This window comes from Musa acuminata, chromosome BXJ3-11, assembly GCF_036884655.1.
Source record: "Musa acuminata AAA Group cultivar baxijiao chromosome BXJ3-11, Cavendish_Baxijiao_AAA, whole genome shotgun sequence".
Classification (NCBI taxonomy): Eukaryota; Viridiplantae; Streptophyta; class Magnoliopsida; order Zingiberales; family Musaceae; genus Musa; species Musa acuminata.
In genome coordinates this window covers 30,070,264-30,089,660 of record NC_088359.1, presented here as the reverse complement: position 1 = coordinate 30,089,660, position 19,397 = coordinate 30,070,264, and the positions used below count along the sequence as shown (strand labels likewise).

Here is a 19,397-nt window from a genome sequence, read left to right as displayed (position 1 = left end):
ATAAGACAAATGGCATCTTTGAAGAAACTCAACATTTACAGGATTGGACATAGTATTGTTAGTGAGTAGAATGGGTGGAGGAACCGTTGGTCTGTGCATAGAGAAATAAAGTTGAAAGTTACCATTCCTTAATGTTGACCATGAGACACACTGAGTTGACCTGCATGGAAAGCTTAAGTCTAGTCAAAGTTCAAAGTGATTTTAGAATTGAACATTGATCGAAGAGGAGGAGAATTTAGACACTTTATTATCTTGAAGCATAAAGCACGGAAATTTCATTGAAAATACTAGGAATTATCACCAGATTTCTCCAAAGCTTGTTTGTCAAGTCATCACCACCTTTTTAAGAAGAGAGGTATAGTGAATACAATTAATATTGAAAATTATTATGATGCAAGGATATAAGAATAATATATAAACTAATTGCAAAATCTATTTTGGCTTATTAGACAAGGCTTAGGTAATTAAGGGAACCAATTTGATAGATGAACATGAATGTAATGTGTTCATAGGCGTGACATCGCCAGGGCTTGCTCTCGTTGCGGCTCCACCTGGTGCTTAGCCTTGTACGGAAGCTGGGCCTCGGTGCACCCGGATTTAGTCTTCGGCGGTCTCTCTGCTACCTTGTGGCGCTTCGCCATCTCCCTCAGCTGAAACTTTTGGATCTTTCCGGTGGAAGTCTTGGGCAGCTCCTCCACGAACACCACCTTCTTTGGCACCATGAAGTGCGACATGCTCGACCGGCAGTACGCGATGATGTCCTCCTCCTTTATGCTCTGCTCTGCTCCTCCTCCGCATCCCTTCTTCAGCGTCACGAAGGCGCACGGCGTCTCGCCCCAGCGCGGGTGCGGCATCGCTACCACCGCCGCCTCCATTACCATGGGGTGCTTGTACAGCACCGTCTCCACCTCCACGCTGCTTATGTTCTCCCCGCCTGAGATGATCACGTCCTTGGACCGGTCCTTGATCTCCAGGTACCCGTCTGGGTGCACCACCGCGACGTCCCCGGTGAAGAACCACCCGTCCTTGAACGCCTCTGCTGTGTCCTTGTTGTTCTTGTAGTAGCCCTTCATGATGCTGCTTCCCCGGAGCACGATCTCTCCCGCCGACCTGCCGTCGCGCGGGACGCTGGCCATCGTCTTGGCGTCCTTCACGTCGACGTCCGCAAGCGTGAGCACGCTGATCCCCTGCCGCGCCTTGAGCGCCGCCCGCTCCTCGGGGTTTCTCCGGTCCCACTCCGCCCGCCACTCGCACACAAGCGCCGGCCCGGTCGCTTCGGTCAGCCCGTAGGCGTGCGTCACCTTGAACCCCATGCACTCGATCTTTTCCAGCAGCGGCGCTGGAGGCGGAGCGCCGCCGGTCAGCACCTGAACGGGAGAGGCAATGGGAGGCCGCTCGGACTGGCCGGTCTCGAGGAGGATGGTGAAGACGATGGGAGCGCAGCACATGTGGGTGACACGATGGTCGGCAATGGCGCGGTACATCTCGGCGGCCGACGTGTTGCGGATGCATACGTTGACACCGCCACGGGCGGCGACGCCCCACGTGAAGGTCCACCCGTTGCAGTGGAACATGGGGAGGGACCAGAGATAAACAGGCTCGCTCCCGACGCCCCACTGGAGGAGCAGGCTGATGGCGCTGAGGTACGAGCCGCGGTGGCTATAGACAACCCCCTTGGGGGCGGACGTGGTGCCGGAGGTGTAGTTAAGGGCGATGGGATCCCACTCGTCGTCGAGCCGGGGTAGCTCGTGGAACGGGTGGCCGCCGGCGACGAGCTGCTCGTACTCCAGCTCCCCCAGCCGAGTGCCGGTCGGTGCATCGATGTCATCGATGACCACGACCAGTGGCAGCTGGGAAGTGTCGGCGTCGCCCAGCAGAAGCTTGAGGGCGCTTATAGCGAGGGGGACGTATTGGTAGTCGACGAAGAAGACCTTAGCCTCGGAGTGCTTAAGGATGGTGGCGATGTTCTTGCAGTCGAGACGAGTGTTTATGGTGTTGAGCACCGCGCCCGCCATGGGCACGGCGAAGTGCATCTCATACATGGCCGGAATGTTGGGTGCCAGGACTGAAACCTGCATATATAAACCACGTTAGAAACTTGGTGAGATCAACAGCACTCAAAGAACGATCGTTCTATACACACATACCACATCATTCTTGGAGATGCTCATCTTCCGGAGGGAGGAAGCGAGGCGGCGGCAGCGCTCGTAAGTTTGCTTCCACGTGAAGCGCGTGCGCTCATAGACGACCGACGTGCGGTCGGAGTACACGGCGGCTGCCCTCTCCAAGAAGGTGATGGGGCTGAGGGGAACGTAATTAGCTGGGCACTTTCCTAGGCTATTCATCACTGGTTGTAGTTGTCGTGACAGAAGTTGGAGAGGGAAAAAAAGGATGCAGATGGAGATGACTTGGGAACGATGGGAATGGCGAACGCGAGTGAGTTCTTAGGGCCTTTATATAGAGAGAGAAGAGGGGAGTCTCTCCGCAATGAGCTCGACAACTTGTAGCGAACTTGTGGAGAAGTTGGAGGGGAAGCGCACGAGAAACCAACATGCCGGTTGAGGGTTTGAACGTGGACTGTTGACCAAACACTGCTACTGAATGACTCACCCACTGGTCATAAATATTCACATGACTTGCATGTTCATAGTCGAATAATCGATGACGATGGTCCTTTCAGAATCCAGCAACAAAGTAGATTAAACGAACAGGTTGCAGGTCAAGATGTTCTTTCGTGCCTGCTGGCCATCCCCTTCTCTTTTCCTAGTGGTTGGAGTAGGTTTCATGGAAGAACGCATGCGAGCAGGGAGGATCACATCAAGGCAGCATTCAGCTTGCGTGGAAGAAAACAGGAAGTTTCAGAACTACTATTTCATGTTTGCAGACTGACTTGCCGAGGATGGAAATCATTAACTCAAGTTTTCTTGTCCAATCTTTCGTTTGACCATGGAAGAACAACCTATGCCTGTTTGAAGTCAAAACTTGGAGCGATGACACCGGTCGACCATTCAGCGGTCCTAAACGTTCACACGAGCTGAAAGAGCTTAGAACTCAATTAGAGCTGAGCACCTTCACGCCTAGGGGTTCGAGAACGTCCCATACGGAGGCAGAAACAGGTAGAATGGTTAGTCCTCAGTCCCTGTCATCCAAAACTCTGATACCTATCTCCTCCCACCTCGCATCTATCACCGCCGGCTGAGGGCTCATCGATGGTGTGCCGAGCATATATATGTATCCATCCACATCGAGCTCGTCCTGACGAGCGAGTCTACGCGCGTAGAATGCCACCACCACTGTAGCTCTCGGATTTTGTTTTGACTGGTGAGGGAATTGGAAATCCTGAATCGATGATATGTTTTTGGAGTATAAATAAACTCGGAAGACAATAAACAAAAATTCAAAAAGATTTTTTGTGTAGTTTAAATTCTTAAAAATTTATTAGTGACAATAATAACTTACCAAAAAATCTTTTCAAAATCTAAAACACTGACATGCGTGCCATTAAGATTAATCTTCGTCAATTGACTACCATTGGCTAGTGATCAAAATCTTACAAGATATTATTTATCTAAAATTCGATTAACCGATACCCTAGTCGATCTTAACTAGGTTAGATGGACATTAGTATTAAAAAAAAGATTGATACCTGCAACCCCAACCCATATTATTAACATATCTTCTTATTATTTATAAGGGTTACTATTTATAACACTTCAATTATCAATAGTATCCTTCTTCCCACAACTCTTTATTTTGTTCGTCGGAATCCTAGTTGTGTCGATGATGCTCCTTCTCACCACTCTATCATGCAACACCATTGATGTTGCTAGGCAAGCAAAGAAAAGAAGAATAAGAAGAATGAGTAGAAAAAAGAGGGCATTCACATTTGTCTAACACCGTTTGACTTCGCTCGTCGTGATTAGAAAAAGAGAAAAAGAAAAAAGGAACATAATAAGGGCATTTACTTTCTTTGCAGTAGACGTATCTTAGGAATATTTAAAAAAAAAGATAATATTTTAAATAGTAAAAATAGGATTAAGAGTAGAAGTATCCTAAAATAAATAAATATAATTATCAGCAAATAAAAAGATAATACAAGCTATATCTTTTCAAATAACATTAACAAAAAAGGAGAAACCTCAATATGTGATGCAGCTCATCAATCCATCAACTCACGGGGATGAACTGTCACTTAGCCCGAGTTGGGACCATATGTTGGCCGGATAACACGAGCTCTCTCCATAGGAGACAGACGGAAGAGGACAAGAGCTTCCATCTCTTCGTTTCTTTTCCGATGTGATGATGTCGTATCAATCAAATCGAGTGTATATTCTTAAGAAGTATGTGCTAATAAAATAATTAATTATAGTAAATTATAATGTTATAGTTAAATAAATGATAATTATTATTATGATTATTTTGCAGGAACTCTACATGCCGAGATTGATGGCACAAAGCTTCCCTTCACCTCCTTTGGATATCTTCTGGGACTGCATGCCGTGCATGTGATGGTGAGCCTTCACTGTCTGTGGAATGGGGGTTATGGCCCCCTCTCCCTTCTCTTTTTTCCTTTGCCTGCCTCACCCTTGTGGCTATCTTCGATTCCAAGCAAAGAATTAAGAGGTCCCTTCAGATGTGGTCGTAGGAACGATGGATGGGACCATAAACTCTCACTGTTAGCATTCGAACTTTAACACTGTTGGTTTCAATGGAGTTGTGCACTCATCATCATCATCATCGTCTTTCTTTCATCTCTATTTCTTTCTCAGTCTTTGTCCCTTTCATTTCTCGGCAAATGCAATATAGCTTTTCCTCTTCTCCTTGTCTAATCATCATATATAATTAATTAAAATATATTATAGATCTGATTAGATTTTAATTATGATTATAAGTTAATAAAAAAAATTATGATAAAACTTTTTACAATAAATTTTTTTCTAAATGCTAAATCACTATAAACGATAGAATAGAAATAGATATTGAAAATAGATATTATATAATCATACGAGGTTTTATCTATTTATAGATAAGAGCATAATGAAATAACTAAAACATAATATCAAATTTTAATAAATATTTTTTTAATTTTTATTTTAAAAATAATCATATTTTTTTCATAATATCGTATCCTTCTTTCACTTAATTCCAAAATATTCTCAAAATTGTCCAAAAGAAGAAGAAGAAGACAAGTAATTAAAATCAGAGCAGAAAGCGACAATATACATTAAAAGAGAATATAATTATTATCTTTCAACAGGACGTCGTTTGTACTTTCTCTCTCTTTCTTAGGACAGAATAAACAATTGTGGTACGAGAGACTGCTTTCGTCCCTGTTAGCTGATGGCATCTGTCACTGCTTTCCCTGTTCTACAAGGTAAGCTGTAAGCATCACACCAATTCCTGCCCACCGAATTATCTTAAGATGAAGAAAAAGTTTCTGCAAATGATAAAGAGTGATGACAACAATCCAACAAAGCCATGCACCATTGTTTATCCAAATCATTTACACCCTAAAAAGCTGACATGACAGACGTGTTTAATTATTTCTCAGCCTCTATATCAAGCTCAGGAAGACATGTCCCAAAAGACTAGCAGGATTAGGTCGGCTCTGAAAGCAGGCACCGGCAAGCTTGTTGCTGTCTGCTGTAACCATGGCCATGGCTTTCAAGATGGTAATACTATTACCGACGACATCATCTTGATGGATGATTACTTGTGCTTGAGTGTGATCTGCGTGGTCATGGCAGGCGACGGAGGGGATGCGGGTGAAACAGGAGTGCCTGAGCTCGTTCATGGAGATGAAGTGGAAGAGGGTGAGCCGGTACGTGGTGTACAAGATCGACGAGAAGACGAGAGAGGTGATGGTGGACAAGGTGGGCAGGCCCGGCGAAGGCTACGACGGCCTCGCCGCCTCCCTCCCCAACGACGACTGCCGCTACGCCGTCTTCGACTTCGACTTCGTCAGCGTCGACAACTGCCCCAAGAGAAAGATGTTCTTCATCACATGGTCTCCTCCTCCTCCTCCTCCTCCTCCTCTCTCTCTCTCTCTCTGATCTTAGAACATTATTTGCTGAGAATTTTTGGGTCAGATCTTAGCCTATATAGCCATATAGAAAGAGGACATTTAACTGAAAAGATACTGCGAGAAAGATCATCGAGTATCCTTATTTTCTCCTCCCCTGCATCACCAATGGAAAGCCTTCACAGAGTTTGACAAGCACATCAACTTGGTGTGTGTGTTCTTGGAATCATCCATCCCCATCCGAATAAGCCAAACAAGTCATACGTGGAAATGAGACTTAGCACCTATCCATCTTGCCAACCCTATGATCGTGATGTGCACCAAAACAAAGCATCATAGCTTTAGACTGCAACCATTCATGGCGATGCCTCTTATGCTTCGTCTTTTGATTCAGTGTGTGATTCATCCCACTTTTTCCTACACTCACCGACTGGTGATGTGGTCATGGAGTTTATACATGGCGTTCTGCTGGCTTTTCAGGTCTCCAACAGCATCAAGGATCAGATCAAAGATACTGTATGCTACCTCAAAGCAAGGGCTGAGGAGGCTGCTTGATGGCATCCACTATGAGGTGCAGGCAACCGATCCTACGGAGATGGGGTTTGATGTAATCAAAGAGAGAGCCAACTGAGCAGATGAATGCATGGCCTCTCAATCTAGCTAGTAATATATATATATATATAATGACTAAGTAGTATTCATGAGGGGGGATAGATAACCTTTAGCTCAGCTGAGCATAGCATATAGCACGAGCAAAGGGATGCAGAGCACCAGAACACGAGAAGCAGAGGCAGAGGAATCGAAGGGAAACAGCGCATCAGCAGCAGGACAAAGGAGAAGATCTCGATGTGCTGCACGGAAATTAACGCAAAAGATTTGATTGATGAAGACCCTTAGATGTTCCTTCGTGATCCGAACTCAGCACAGGAAGAGTTCATGTTCAAATGGTTCCTGTCTTAAAAATGACAGCATCTATCTGCGTTGACGCACATTTCGGATCTTGTGTATGGTCAAATAAAAAAAATAAAAAAAAATCTGATTCAATTATATTTATCAAAATAATAATAATACATTTTAAAAATTATTAATATTAATATCTTGTCTAACACGTCAATGGCTCAAAATTGAATCCATATTTTCATGTTTTAGTAGAGTTAAATGAAAACTCCTTTTGATCGATACTTATGTCAGTAGAGTTAAAGGATTGAAAAAGTAGAAATGTGTTGTATACTCAAAATTGTTTGAAGGACATGAGGAGTGCACATGAGGTTTTTTTTTTATAGGAACCTCAAGAAACAATTGAAATTAAATGAAAAGTTAATGGTTATGTAGAATCATTAACCTTTATTTTGTTATGCAACTATTCAGCATATATGCCTATGTTAATGAGGTGAGGAATTGATGTGTTGGGATGACTGCTTCTCTATGATGCAATTGAGTCGACATTGATGCAAGCATGATGTCAACGTAATATGTTGAGTTGATGAGTCAGTGATTGGGTGTGATGTAACGTTATATCATTCACGTGTTAGCATCTCTTAAGGTGTCGGGATACAATGTCTTATTTTCTAAATAATTCTTAGTCACATCATGAGCAATAAATATCATTATCATTTTGATTTGACATAAGATTTATTTTTTTCAATTCAATTACATTAAAGATAAAGGATGTTTGATGATCGGATTAGATTACGTCGTAATCGAAGGATACTTTAAGGTGAATTCGATCATCTCAAAATTGTAAGACATTTTATTGAATCATAATTGAATAATTTTTTATAGTTAGATTCAACCATGTGAAAGTTAGAGGATGCTTTTGATGGGATTCAACTATGTTAAAAATGAAGGATATTCCATAGCATGATTTGGTATAATCAAAGTTAAAGAATATTTCATAGGATTACGTTAAATTTGATTACATCGAGAGATGATTCATGATTGGATTTAAATGCACTAGAGTTGAAAAACAATTCATGAAAGAATTGGATGATAGGATAAAAAGAAAATTTTGTATACGAATAAATACAATTAACACACAAGGAAATTAAATGAAAATCATAATTAAATAGGACACTAATATTTATGTGAAAAACCTCTTCAACGAGATGGGTAAAAATCATAGAACAAGCTAGAGAAAATCTACTATACAAATAATGAATATACAAATCTCAGAATCTCTAGCCCAAAACCCAAGTAATAATTACGGAAGAATAATTGAGATACAATGATTATGTCATGGTGTACAATATTCAAAATCTCTCCAAGTGATCATAGTAAGAATTAAGTGTAAATCTGATCTAATTTGATATGAGAACACTATTTGGATAACTGAGAATGATTTTTATATTATCCTTATCTTCTTCACTTTCTTTTTTCTCTTATTTTTTTCCCCTCAACTACCACTGCTACTTCTCTCTTTTTCATAGCCACGGTTGCTCCCTTTTTCTTCCCTATCCATCATATATCTTAGTTAAAAGGGTTAGGGTTTAAGTTAAATAAAAAAAGAGAAGGCTAAAGTGGGCTATGGGTAATTAAATTCCACTATGGGTTGAATAATGGGTTATCTACCCAATAACCTTCCCCTTCAGCCCATAAGGGAGGTTGTCCCTTGACTCCTTAATGTGAAGTCATACTGAACAGTTTTTGGTATATCTCTTATCTTTCTTTCGATATGGTCTTTGTCATCCGTGTGAATTTTCTAAAGTTGTAATTGTTTTTCTTCAAATACATTTCGAATTCAGTGATATCTGATATCTATATGCTTTGAATTGAAATAAAAAGTTCGGTTTTTACATAAATGGATGACGCTCCAACTATCACAATGCACTATATAATTTTTTTTATTTCAACCTCAATTCTTATAAGAATTCTTTTATCCATAGCATTTCTTTGTAAACCTCTATAGCAACGATATATTCTACCTTTGTGGTAGAGAGAGCAATACACATTTACAATCTAAATTATCATGACATAGCTCCCCCTGCAAAAGTGAGTACAAAACATGATGTGAATTTTCTTATATCAATATCTCTACATCTATGTAACCTGTGAATACAAGTGGTCCACCTTTAAAGCTTAAATAAACCTTAGAGCTCCCTCTAAGATATCTAAAGATCTACTTCACCGCTGCCAAGTGCTCTTTACTTAGATTTGTAAGAAATATGCTAATAACACTTACTACATATGCAATGTCCAACCTCATACATACCATCACGTACATTAAACTTTCAACAATTGAAGCATAAGGAACCTTTTGCATTATCTTCTTATCTTTATCACTTGACAAACTCTATTCTAAGCACAACTTGAAATTACCTGAAAGTGGAGAATCAATTGACTTTGCATTGCTTATATTGAACATTTCTAATACATTCTTGATGTATTTCTCATGTGACAACTAAATCTTCTTATTTTTTCTAAAAAATCTACATGTCCAATATTTACTTTGTTAGGCCCATGTCCTTTATTTTAAATGACTTACTTAGTTCTTTCTTCAACTTGTCAATTGTAGATATATCTTTCCCAATGATAAGCATATCATTAACATAAAGTAAGAGAATAATAAAATTCTCATCAAACCATTTAAATCGTTTAATGTACACACAATAATCTTAAGCTGTTCTTTTATATCTGTTTTTAATCATAAATAAATCAAACTTTCTGTACCACTATTTTAGAGTTTGCTTCATCTCATATAAGCTCTTCGTCAACTTGTAGACTCATATAAATTTTTTCATCGAAATCATTATGAAAGAAAGTTATCTTTACATCCAACTGCTTTACCTCCAAGTCAAAGCTAACAGTAATACTAAGAGTAACACGAATAGAAGACATTTTAACAACAGGAGAAAAAATATCTTCAAAGTCAATAATTTTCCTTTGACCAAAGCCTTTCATAACTGCCTTGTACTTTTGTTAAGAATAATATTCTTGAGTCTTCAACCTGAAAACCCATTTGTTCTTCAAGTCCTTCGTTCTCTTTGGTAGTTGTATTAAATCATATGTGTGATTATTCTGCAGAGCATCCATCTCTTCCTATATAGCAACTAACAACTTTTTTTGTCACTTTCAACTGCTTTATGATAACTCCCTAGTTCACTTATATCAGTAAGCATCATGTACTTATCTGTAAAGTATCTTTTGGAATGTTGACGTTATTTAAAAGATCTTCTCAATTGAGGTTCTATGGAAAATTGCTCCCCAACTCCTTAGTTCACATATGCATCATATACTTAGAATGACATTAAGTTGATGAGGTGACCGAGACATGATATCCAATAATTTATGTGTTAGAATTTTTGATAAAAAATTATTTGAAAACACATATTTGATGACTAAAACTTGATTATATTTTTTTCTTTCATATAGGTATATAATTAAATATATTTCTCTAAATTTGGTTACCATACAACCATAGGGATGTTAATTTAAATTTATGAAAAAAAAGTAAATTAAGCAAAAATAGAATGAACGAGAAACTTCTTACGAAAAAAAAGATATATTTGTTAGAAATTTACAACCCTTATGTAGATCGATTTCCAAGTAAGATAATAGGAAATGCAAAACTCAAATCAATAAAAAGTGTTTTAAAATAAAATAAGTACAACTGTAAAAAAAGAAAAGAACTTCACTACGTTATTATTATTATTATTGAGGAAAGAATCTTCGCAACGAGAATTTTAGGTTTCCTAAAAAAGAAATACTAACAAAAACATACAACGCAAGCCACCGACTCCAACACCAATGAGCAAAGCCCAGCTTCGAGGCTCATCAAATGCCCCCATGATATCAGATTCCACCTCCACAAACCCACGTGGACGGCTGAGCCCGGCCCACGCAGTGATAGACCGCGGTGGCAATCACGTGCGCTCGCGTGAGTCTCCCTCCAAAGTCGGTTCGTCAATCCACGTGGGCCCCGCCGGATCAGGGCTTGCGCGAGGCGACGCTTCGGCGAGGTGAAAACCGCGTGAGACCCACTCGAAATCCACCAGTAGGAGAACCCGCGACCGAGATGCGTTCGAGACCCGCGGGGCATCGTACCGCTATCCTAAATGGGCACGGCTCCCTCCTGCCTCTATAAATATCGCCATTACCCCCAACTCCCCGTGCGTCAAGAATTTTCGCCCCGAGTTTTGGACGGCGGAACCCTAACCCTAGATTTCTTTTCTCCCCGTCTCTGCTTTCCCCCCACCTTGTCACGGTTTGCCTTCGATCGCCGTCCCGCGCCTTTCGATCTCTCTAGGATCGCCGGGTCTCGCAACTGTTTTGCGGTGATCCCAGTGCCCTCGACCGAGCTGCAAGGGCAGCGTGATGTCGCGGTGCTACCCGTTACCGCAGCCGTTCATCGGAAAGCCGTTGATCGCGTCCATTAAGGTTTGTTGAGCATCAATGCTGGTGTGGTTGATTTCTTGCATTCTTGCTCGACTTCCTCTATCGGCGATCGGTTTATCGGATCTTTTTGGTCTGTATTCGACAAGGTCTATTATCGAATGAGCATGTGCAAAACTAATGGTATACATGTTTGTATTGGCATGTCAGAACGATCAGAAAAGAATTGTAAATACTCACAAAGAAGATTGGGCTGTTCTCTTGGTCAATATCATGTTTAGGATATCTTCTTCTTTGTTACTTTTTGGTGTTCTTACGGATATGATTGAAGTCGGTTCTTCAATTTTCTGCATTGAGATGATTGTAGTCAAATGTGTGACTGTAAATTGGATCTGGAGGCCTTGATTGGTAGATCTCTTGTGAAAAAGCAAGTAAATGTCAATTTCATAAGGCTTCTAACAATCATGTGCTAATAGTTAAAAGTGGGTTATTTGTGAGGATTCCTCATGTGTCTATTGTGTGAATATTTTTATGATTGTAGTGATCGATCAAACTGGATTTGTATCTATTCTGTGAGAAAGCAGTTAACACTTTATGAATTGTTTGGTGACATTACTAGTGTCATGGATAGATATATTCGTCCGCGTTAATATTTTGAAATAATGGACATTTTGAGAAAGTTTGTAGTATGCACACTTTCTATATTCCGTATTATTTGAATTTTCCAGCCATGGTACGAGTTACTTTAAAGTGAAGGTGTTGTCGATCACTTGCCAATGTGCAGTCAACATCATTCTTTCTTATATATTTGCAGATCATTCTTGTTAATTTGGTGGTTTACATAACTTATTCGCAGAAGCTAAGCAGAAATTTCTAGGACCTAATTATCATACCTTTTCATTTAAAATGTGATTTGCTTGCTTGATCGCCTGATGAATGTTTCATGTATCATTTCATCATAACTAGTGCTGGTCCAAGGGTTATCTTTTGAATGGGAAACTATGATATAGAAAACTATGTTTGACAACCATGGTATGTTTGAGAGGCTTGTTGAGCTATATAAATACTTGGAATCTAGGATTAGGTCATGGAGATTTTAGTTTTTGTGATTTGAATACTTGCAAGTTATCTTGGACACGAGAAAATTTCTCTTTTTAGTTTTTTATTCTTTTTTTTTGTTTATTGGTTTTTATACATTATTTTTTCTTTGCATATTAGCTTCGCCTCTTATCTTTTTGCAGGTTGTTTACTTTATAATCTATAAGGTCAAGTTTTTTTTGGATGTCCAATTATTAATTCTTCATAAGTTGTGTCTTGTTTTTGTGACTGAATTATTTGTCGGTGTCCATTGCTAATGTCAACCTTATTCCAGCTTTTCTTGTTGTATTTTGGTATGATGAGCCTACCTTACTGAGGAAAATAGATTGGAAGATCACTACTCACATGAAAATGGGTTTGAAATCGTTGTTTGTAGTCTCTTATCGGATGATATTGTTGGTCGTTGGTGGATTTCTTATGGAACCGCAGGGTGTATTTCTTTGTTCTTGTTGTATTTTGGAATGATTAGCCTACCTTTCTGAAGAGTATAGGTTGGAAGAACTCTGCTCACATAAGTATTATCGGTCCCTCGGTATCTATGTAATACATCTCTGCGATGTGTTTCGCCTTGCTTTGCTTGCCCGCTCTCTATATTCATGATATTGAAGACTATTGTTCTGGTGAAGCTCCAAGAAGGACAGACGACAAAGGATAAGAAAGAGAAAAAGAGGAAGAGAAAGGAGAAGATTGATAAGGCCAATGTAGAGCCTGTAAACTTTCAGTACCTTGGAAAGAGCCAAGAAAACAGCAAGTATGAAGAGAAGAGCCTCTTCAATCAGAAGGTCCGGGACAGCCAGAAGACAAGCAAGGATGTATTTGAACACATGGAAAGAAGTGTCCTCACTGAAGAACATGAGGTTCCATGTTCCATTCAGGACAAATACAACTCCCCTGAGAGCTCTCAGGATAGCAACAAGAGGAGAAAAGTTGCATCATCCGTATCCAGCCACAATAAGCATGGTAAGATTACTACTTGTTGCCTTTGTTGAGGTTTGTTTATAATTCAGATGCTGACATCTATTTTCCAACCCTTATAAAGGAACTATACTCCGGATCAAGTTGTCGTCCTCGAGGCAAAGAGATGCAGAGCTGCTTTTGTCATCATCAAGGCAAAGAAATCCGCAGCTGCCGTCCACACTACAAATATCAGGAGTAACAACAGTAGTAGCACTTAACAAATCGGAGCAGATAGTTCATAAGCATCCTGCAGCTGATGAGCAGCCCTGCTCCTCAGGCAGGGATATCGAAACTGGTCTTAACCAAGAAGCAGCTGTAACTTTGCATAGAACTTCCGGTTCAAAAAGGATCGGGGGAAGAACTTGGCAGAAGGAACAGTTTAGAGATCTAATAGTGAACTGGAATCCACCGTCATTGCAGCTGGAATCTTGGGATGCTGGTGGTGAGGACTGGTTGTGTGGGGCTCCAAAGCGACACTCTAGTCTTTATGCAGATGAGGGCAAAGCTACACCAGAAGTCTCCTCGGTTAGTGTAAGCTATATGAGTTCTTCCCAGCAGCCCCGTGCCTGTTATCTTCCTGAGTTTGACATGTATCAGCTGCCATACGAAATCCCGTTCTGAGATCCAGGGACAGAGAGAATCTCAGAAGGTGGCAGCGTGCCAAACCTGGCAAATGCGAGTCTCAATCATGTGAAAGCTCAGACTGGGACCTGTAGGGCATGTCAAGCCTGGCAGATGCGAGTCTGTATCATGGCAATCTGAGACCGAAGGACCCGGACATGTAGAAAATCTCAGGAGGTACAGCATGTCAAGCTGAGATCAAGTGACCCGTGGAGAATCTCAGAAGGTAGCTGCATGTCAAGCCTTGCAAAGGCGAATCTGTGTCATGGCAGGATCAGTTCGAAGGGCCTGTGGTGAAATCTCAGAAGATAGCAACGAACGGCATGTCAAGCCAGGCAAATGTGTGTCCTGTATCATGTCAACATGAGATGGCTGGACGTGCAGATAATGTCAAAAGGTAGCAGGACGTCATGCCAGGCAAAAGCAAGTCTGTATCATGTCCAAAGCTGAGATCGAGGGACAGAAAAAATTTCAAAAGTTGGCAAGCAACATGGGGAGTCTGTACCATGACAAGCCGGAGTTTTATTTTTTTGACTCCATTGAGAATTAGAAATTGTTTTGATTTGTCGTCAACATAATTAAAAAGTAATTTGTAAAGTAAAGTTGCCATGTATATGAAATTGTTCATCAAGAGCTGTTTTGTGATTGCAAGAAACAAAACTATTTTGTGCTACAGATGACATCGTACAATGATTTATTTTTTGCCTCGTTGATGTTACACTTATTAATCTCGTAGCAACATCTGCTATCATCATCCCACCAAAGCTGGCTGCTGAAGAAGAGCACACACAAGCTCACAAGACACTATTACCTCACAGGGAGGGACCTAATCGAAGCTGGACGAACGGCTCCATCTACCTCGCAGGTACTCTTCCCAGGAACCGACGTGACTCTGGCCGAAGCTAGTGACCGAAGCATCATCCTCCGCCTCCAGCGCCGCAAGGCCTTGATGCGACCCAATATCCGACGCTGGGTAGGCTTCGTCGTCCGGACAATCCACCACGGCATCTGCTTGCCTGCTTATCCACGTCTCCATGTCTTCTTCCCCCTGCAGAAGGCTGCGTATCTGCCATGGTAGCACACCCCAAAAGAAACGGTCATCAGAGATCTATTGCACAGCAGTAAAGTAAATATATCCCCTTGCTGACCTTGTCAATTTGAGGTCGGAGACGAGCTACTCTTGTGATGCAAAGAGATGCAGCTAAAATCATCCTTCTCATCTGATCTTTGTCATAATTCGCGTCGAGATCGGGATCCAACAGGTCCATAAGATCTCCTCCTCCCTCAATAATTCGCGCCGCCTAGAAAAAGAATGCAGCAATGTTTGATAGAACAGGTGTTTGTCTACTATTGCTGCACAATCCTGTCACCGTACTCACCCACATCACCAAGCTCTCTTCTCCTTTGGGGTTTTCATCATCTATCCGCTTTCTTCCTGTTACCAATTCCAGCAGGACGACGCCGTAGGCGTAGACATCGATCTTGTTGCTGACCCTTCCATACATGAAGTACTCAGGTGCGATGTATCTGCAAAGTGAACACGTCACGTTCATCATCGTAATCATGCATATAACTCTAGCTGAGAAGAACGCACCCGAATGTTCCAACCACATCCCTCTGTGTCAGGTAGGCTGAGGTTGTCGGTGCCCACATAGCTAAGCCGAAATCAGATAGCTGTTGGCAGAAACTTCGTTCTTATCTTCAGTTAATTCCTGAGGGAAATCCACAAACATGATTGTGACCAGCTTTACCTGAGGCTCAAATTCATCGTTGAGAAGAATGTTTGAGGACTTGACATCTCTATGGATCACCGGTTGAGGACATCCATGATGAAGGTAGCTGAGAGCCTCGGCAATCCCCACCGCCACTTTAAATCTCTTGTCCCAGGGGAGCAGGTGCTTCACCTTATCACCTGTGTTCCATTTAATACACCTCAGAAGAAATCCATGAAGCTAAAACCGTGATCCACCTCACTTTGTAACATTGGTGAAACGAAAAGCCTGTGAGACTCACCATGTAATTTTTCCTCCAAGCTTCCATTGGGGAAATACTTGTACACGGAGATCAGAGTGGTTTCCTCGACGCAAATGCCCAACAACGAGACGACACGCGAGTGCTGGAGCTTGGTGATGATATGGACCTCCAGAAGGAAATCTTTCGATGCCTCTGCTGATAGTTTCGATAACTTGATAGCCACCTGATGGCCACTCTGAAGGCAGCCTCTGTATACACGGCTACTTCCTCCTTTCCCGATCAAATTTTCTGCTCAGAAATCGAAATCATGGTCAAAGGAGGACGAACTTAATCTAGGATAAGGATGCTGCCTATGTTTCAGAGAGAAGCACCTGAAGAGAACTGCTTGGTTGAACTCAGGAGTTCCTCGTATGCAAACCATTTGCAGCTCAAGTTACTGCTACTGAGAATTGTGTTCAACTCCTCGGTTAGCTGCAACGATGGCTGAGCCGATGGCAAGGTTCTATCCGGCAGGGTCATGACCCATTGGACAACCGACATTTTCCGAGCTGGATCAGCCCTCTTGGCTTCGCCGGTTCTTCCTGGTGCTGCTCTCCGCAGCAGAGGCCAACCCAGCCTCGGCTCTGGCAGTTGCTTCACCAGCATCGTCACAGAAGTTGGAGTAGCTTTCGTCATTTGCTTCGTGACGTGGTTGCTGTCATTCGGCATCGCCTCCTCCTTGCCATCTCCAAATCCGGAATCAGATGATTTCAGGGTCTCTTTACCGGTCTTGTCCTTGGAATTTGCTGTGACTGGAGACAAAAGATTCTGCAGGCTTCGGCGCTTCGATTCTTCTCCTAAACCACAGCAAGAAGCCAGTCTAAGAGATGGAATGCCATGATTTGCAACTCCAGCGACAGATGACTCACCCGGAGATGGTTTGGTAGCTCCCTTTTCAAAGATGATCTTTCCATTTTGTACAGCAATCACAGCAGTAGCCGAAGGGAGCTTCTTGGCACAATACTTAGCAAGCGGAGCTGATCCCCTGAAAAGAAATGTATCAGACTTCGGATGGGTAGCTGCAGTCCAATCACTGCCCAAAGCTTGGAATTAGATCTTCGCAACACTTACCCTATGGAGCTGTGCTTGTTTACTCCGACAATTACCTTCATGGCTGCGCATAATTTGGCCTCCTTCACCAGGGCTTTCCGGATGGAATTCCCCCGAGCAACCCGGCCGACAAGAACAATCTGAAGGGCCATGGACAAGTAGAAGGTTAAGCAATCCATCTCTTCTCTCTTCGTTGATCTGGAGATGATTCAGTGCACAGAAGTGGAAGATGGCTCACTTGCTTAAGACTGCAGGCGCCTTCATAGGCTGCCAGGTACTCATCTAACATGGTAATCAGAGACAGGGTGGTGATGGTGTTCCTCAGATCTGTAAGACAAGTTGCGGTAGTAATCGAATGCTAGCGGACAGGGTGTTGATGCTCTTGGGATCAAGAAAGCATGCGACTTGAAGCTCTAAATCTGTCACTCACCGGAGTCGCGGCAGACATGAACCGCCATGATGCGGTCGCCTCGCTCAGAAACTCTGTGAATTGCCCAGTCGAGCAATTCCTTGCCATTGGAATCCATCTGCAGACCCACCATTACGCACTGAGCTCCCCCCTTCTTCTCTTCCGAGGCTGCCTGCAACACCGCCATGCTCCGGCTCTTCTATTACTGCCTTGGGATGTATCGGAGACCCCTCAATTGGCCGCTGATTGCATTGCATTCAACGGTACCACCCAACGTGAGAGACGCCGACTCCCTGAAGAATCACAACGAGTAGAGCAATCAGTCACATTCTGTGTACCGTGTGTCGATTTTGCAGGAAATACTAGAAAAAGACTTCGTGCGGCAACACGATGAAGAACAGTCTCCCAACCATTGAGATCTCTCGCCAAGAACAACAGCACGCCCAACAAATAGGTGGAAGAAAGAGAACTGCCCACCCGTCTCCTCCCCCTCAAGCCTACCTTAATGTTGCTCATTTGTCGCATTCCAGGAGCGTCATTGTCTTAGCCATGGATCCCAGCTTAACACTCAACCAGATCCCCTTCATCAAGAGACCATATGAAGCCACACGAGGATGATGACCGAGCTTGGTCAGGCCACAGTTTTCCGGTACCAGAAAGGAGGAGGAGAGCAGAGAGAGCAAGACGGAGCTGAGAAGCCAGTAGAGGAAGCCATTAAAGAGCGTCTACCAGACAATTAGGAACCGCAGGGAGGAAGAAGAAGACGAGGATGGGGGAGGAGAGAAGAGGAAGTACTCCCGGGACTCGAGGACGATCGCCAGCCTCCAAAGTACACGCGCGCGCGCACACGCGCACACACGAGAGAGCGCTGCATCTCATTCGACGCCAGCGGTGAGGAGTACCCGCCAACTTTGTCGCGGGAAACACGAGATTGCCGGTCACCCGTCTCGACCGACACACCCGATCCTGGCTGCAGCAGGTGGCTGCCCAATGGCAAATCCCTTTTCTTTACTTCTTATCAGTATTTTTAATATTCCTATAATATTACTTTGTCAATAAAAATAAATATCCTCAATTTATCATTTAATTCTAATAAATTCCTTCAACTCTTTTCCAATAATCTTTTTTTCTTCTAATCCGAATCATAAAAATATTTTTTTATTATCAATGATCGAATAATTAATAAATAAATAATCAAATAAGACGATCTAAAACTTAAAAGAAGAAAGTGAGAAGTTTCTTTTTATATTTGTTAGATCAATTCGATAATTTTAGAATTAAAAAATAATATCTTAAGTATTTTTTTAGGATTCTAAGAGATAATGGTATGATTGCTAATAGCAAACTCCCACTGTAACATTTAATATTAGTATTTTGGTAACACATGAACCTACTAAGATGGTTAGCATGTTATACGTGCAATTAGAAAATTGAACCTACTAAGACCATTGTTAGTGGCCAAATTGATGGTTTATAGGCCTTGAAATTATGACAATGGGGTCCTTGATACATTAAATTTGTGGAATATGGTTCTATTGTTCCTATTGTATGTCACACTCACCTTAAAAATGTGGGGGATGTTTGCTGGGGTCGGTGCAACATTGGCAAGGGAATCTTGAGATGGGTGTAGGTGGTCAAGAAATCCTTCGAGAATGATACTTGTGGGGTTGGGAGCAATTCATTAAGTTCAACTATGGGGCTCTTTGATCCATGTGTTTGATGCACCCACCCTGGAAGCATAATAGCATGATTATGAGTAGGTCATCTGCACATCTAACAGAGGGGGAGGACAAGGAGTTATGAGTGCTTGGCGATTGACTAGTCACCAAGTAGGGTTTATGGGTTTAAAGAGGAACACCACTTCCAACCATATGTGTGGTGGCCCAATTACACTCTTTC

General features: G+C 42.2%; 4 protein-coding genes across 6 annotated transcripts; 2 read left to right on the top strand and 2 right to left on the bottom strand.

The window, feature by feature from the left end:
* Window positions 1-402: 402 nt before the first annotated feature.
* LOC135652227 (trans-cinnamate:CoA ligase, peroxisomal-like) lies at window positions 403-2,410 on the bottom strand. The gene is made up of 2 exons (XM_065173031.1): window positions 2,148-2,410; window positions 403-2,072 (listed from the first exon to the last, which is right to left on the bottom strand). Exons 1-2 carry the CDS (start codon window positions 2,343-2,345, stop codon window positions 507-509), a joined length of 1,764 nt encoding a protein of 587 aa, XP_065029103.1. The 5' UTR covers window positions 2,346-2,410; the 3' UTR covers window positions 403-506.
* A 3,055-nt stretch (window positions 2,411-5,465) lies between these two features.
* Window positions 5,466-7,011, top strand: LOC135652728 (actin-depolymerizing factor 5-like). The gene is made up of 3 exons (XM_065173918.1): window positions 5,466-5,672; window positions 5,748-6,007; window positions 6,503-7,011. The coding sequence occupies exons 1-3, from the start codon at window positions 5,652-5,654 to the stop codon at window positions 6,651-6,653; spliced, it is 432 nt and encodes a 143-aa protein (XP_065029990.1). The 5' UTR covers window positions 5,466-5,651; the 3' UTR covers window positions 6,654-7,011.
* Window positions 7,012-11,135: 4,124 nt separating this feature from the next.
* LOC135584790 (uncharacterized) lies at window positions 11,136-14,657 on the top strand. The gene is made up of 3 exons (XM_065174650.1): window positions 11,136-11,395; window positions 13,075-13,408; window positions 13,488-14,657. Exons 1-3 carry the CDS (start codon window positions 11,333-11,335, stop codon window positions 14,024-14,026), a joined length of 936 nt encoding a protein of 311 aa, XP_065030722.1. The 5' UTR covers window positions 11,136-11,332; the 3' UTR covers window positions 14,027-14,657.
* Window positions 14,658-14,689: 32 nt separating this feature from the next.
* On the bottom strand, window positions 14,690-18,409 carry LOC103972135 (protein kinase STUNTED). Of its 3 annotated transcripts, XM_009386349.3 has the most exons (13): window positions 18,294-18,409; window positions 18,000-18,188; window positions 17,520-17,791; window positions 17,328-17,416; window positions 17,111-17,229; window positions 16,909-17,024; window positions 16,372-16,836; window positions 16,040-16,288; window positions 15,778-15,938; window positions 15,621-15,700; window positions 15,406-15,553; window positions 15,175-15,327; window positions 14,690-15,092 (listed from the first exon to the last, which is right to left on the bottom strand). In XM_009386349.3, exons 3-13 carry the CDS (start codon window positions 17,683-17,685, stop codon window positions 14,853-14,855), a joined length of 1,986 nt encoding a protein of 661 aa, XP_009384624.2. In that variant the 5' UTR covers window positions 17,686-17,791; window positions 18,000-18,188; window positions 18,294-18,409; the 3' UTR covers window positions 14,690-14,852. The 3 variants fall into 3 exon arrangements, with proteins under 3 accessions (XP_009384624.2, XP_009384625.2, XP_009384623.2); XM_009386350.3 differs by lacking the exon at window positions 18,294-18,409 and having other exon boundaries at window positions 17,909-18,275; XM_009386348.3 differs by lacking the exon at window positions 18,294-18,409 and having other exon boundaries at window positions 18,000-18,275.
* Between the last annotated feature and the right edge of the window lie 988 nt (window positions 18,410-19,397).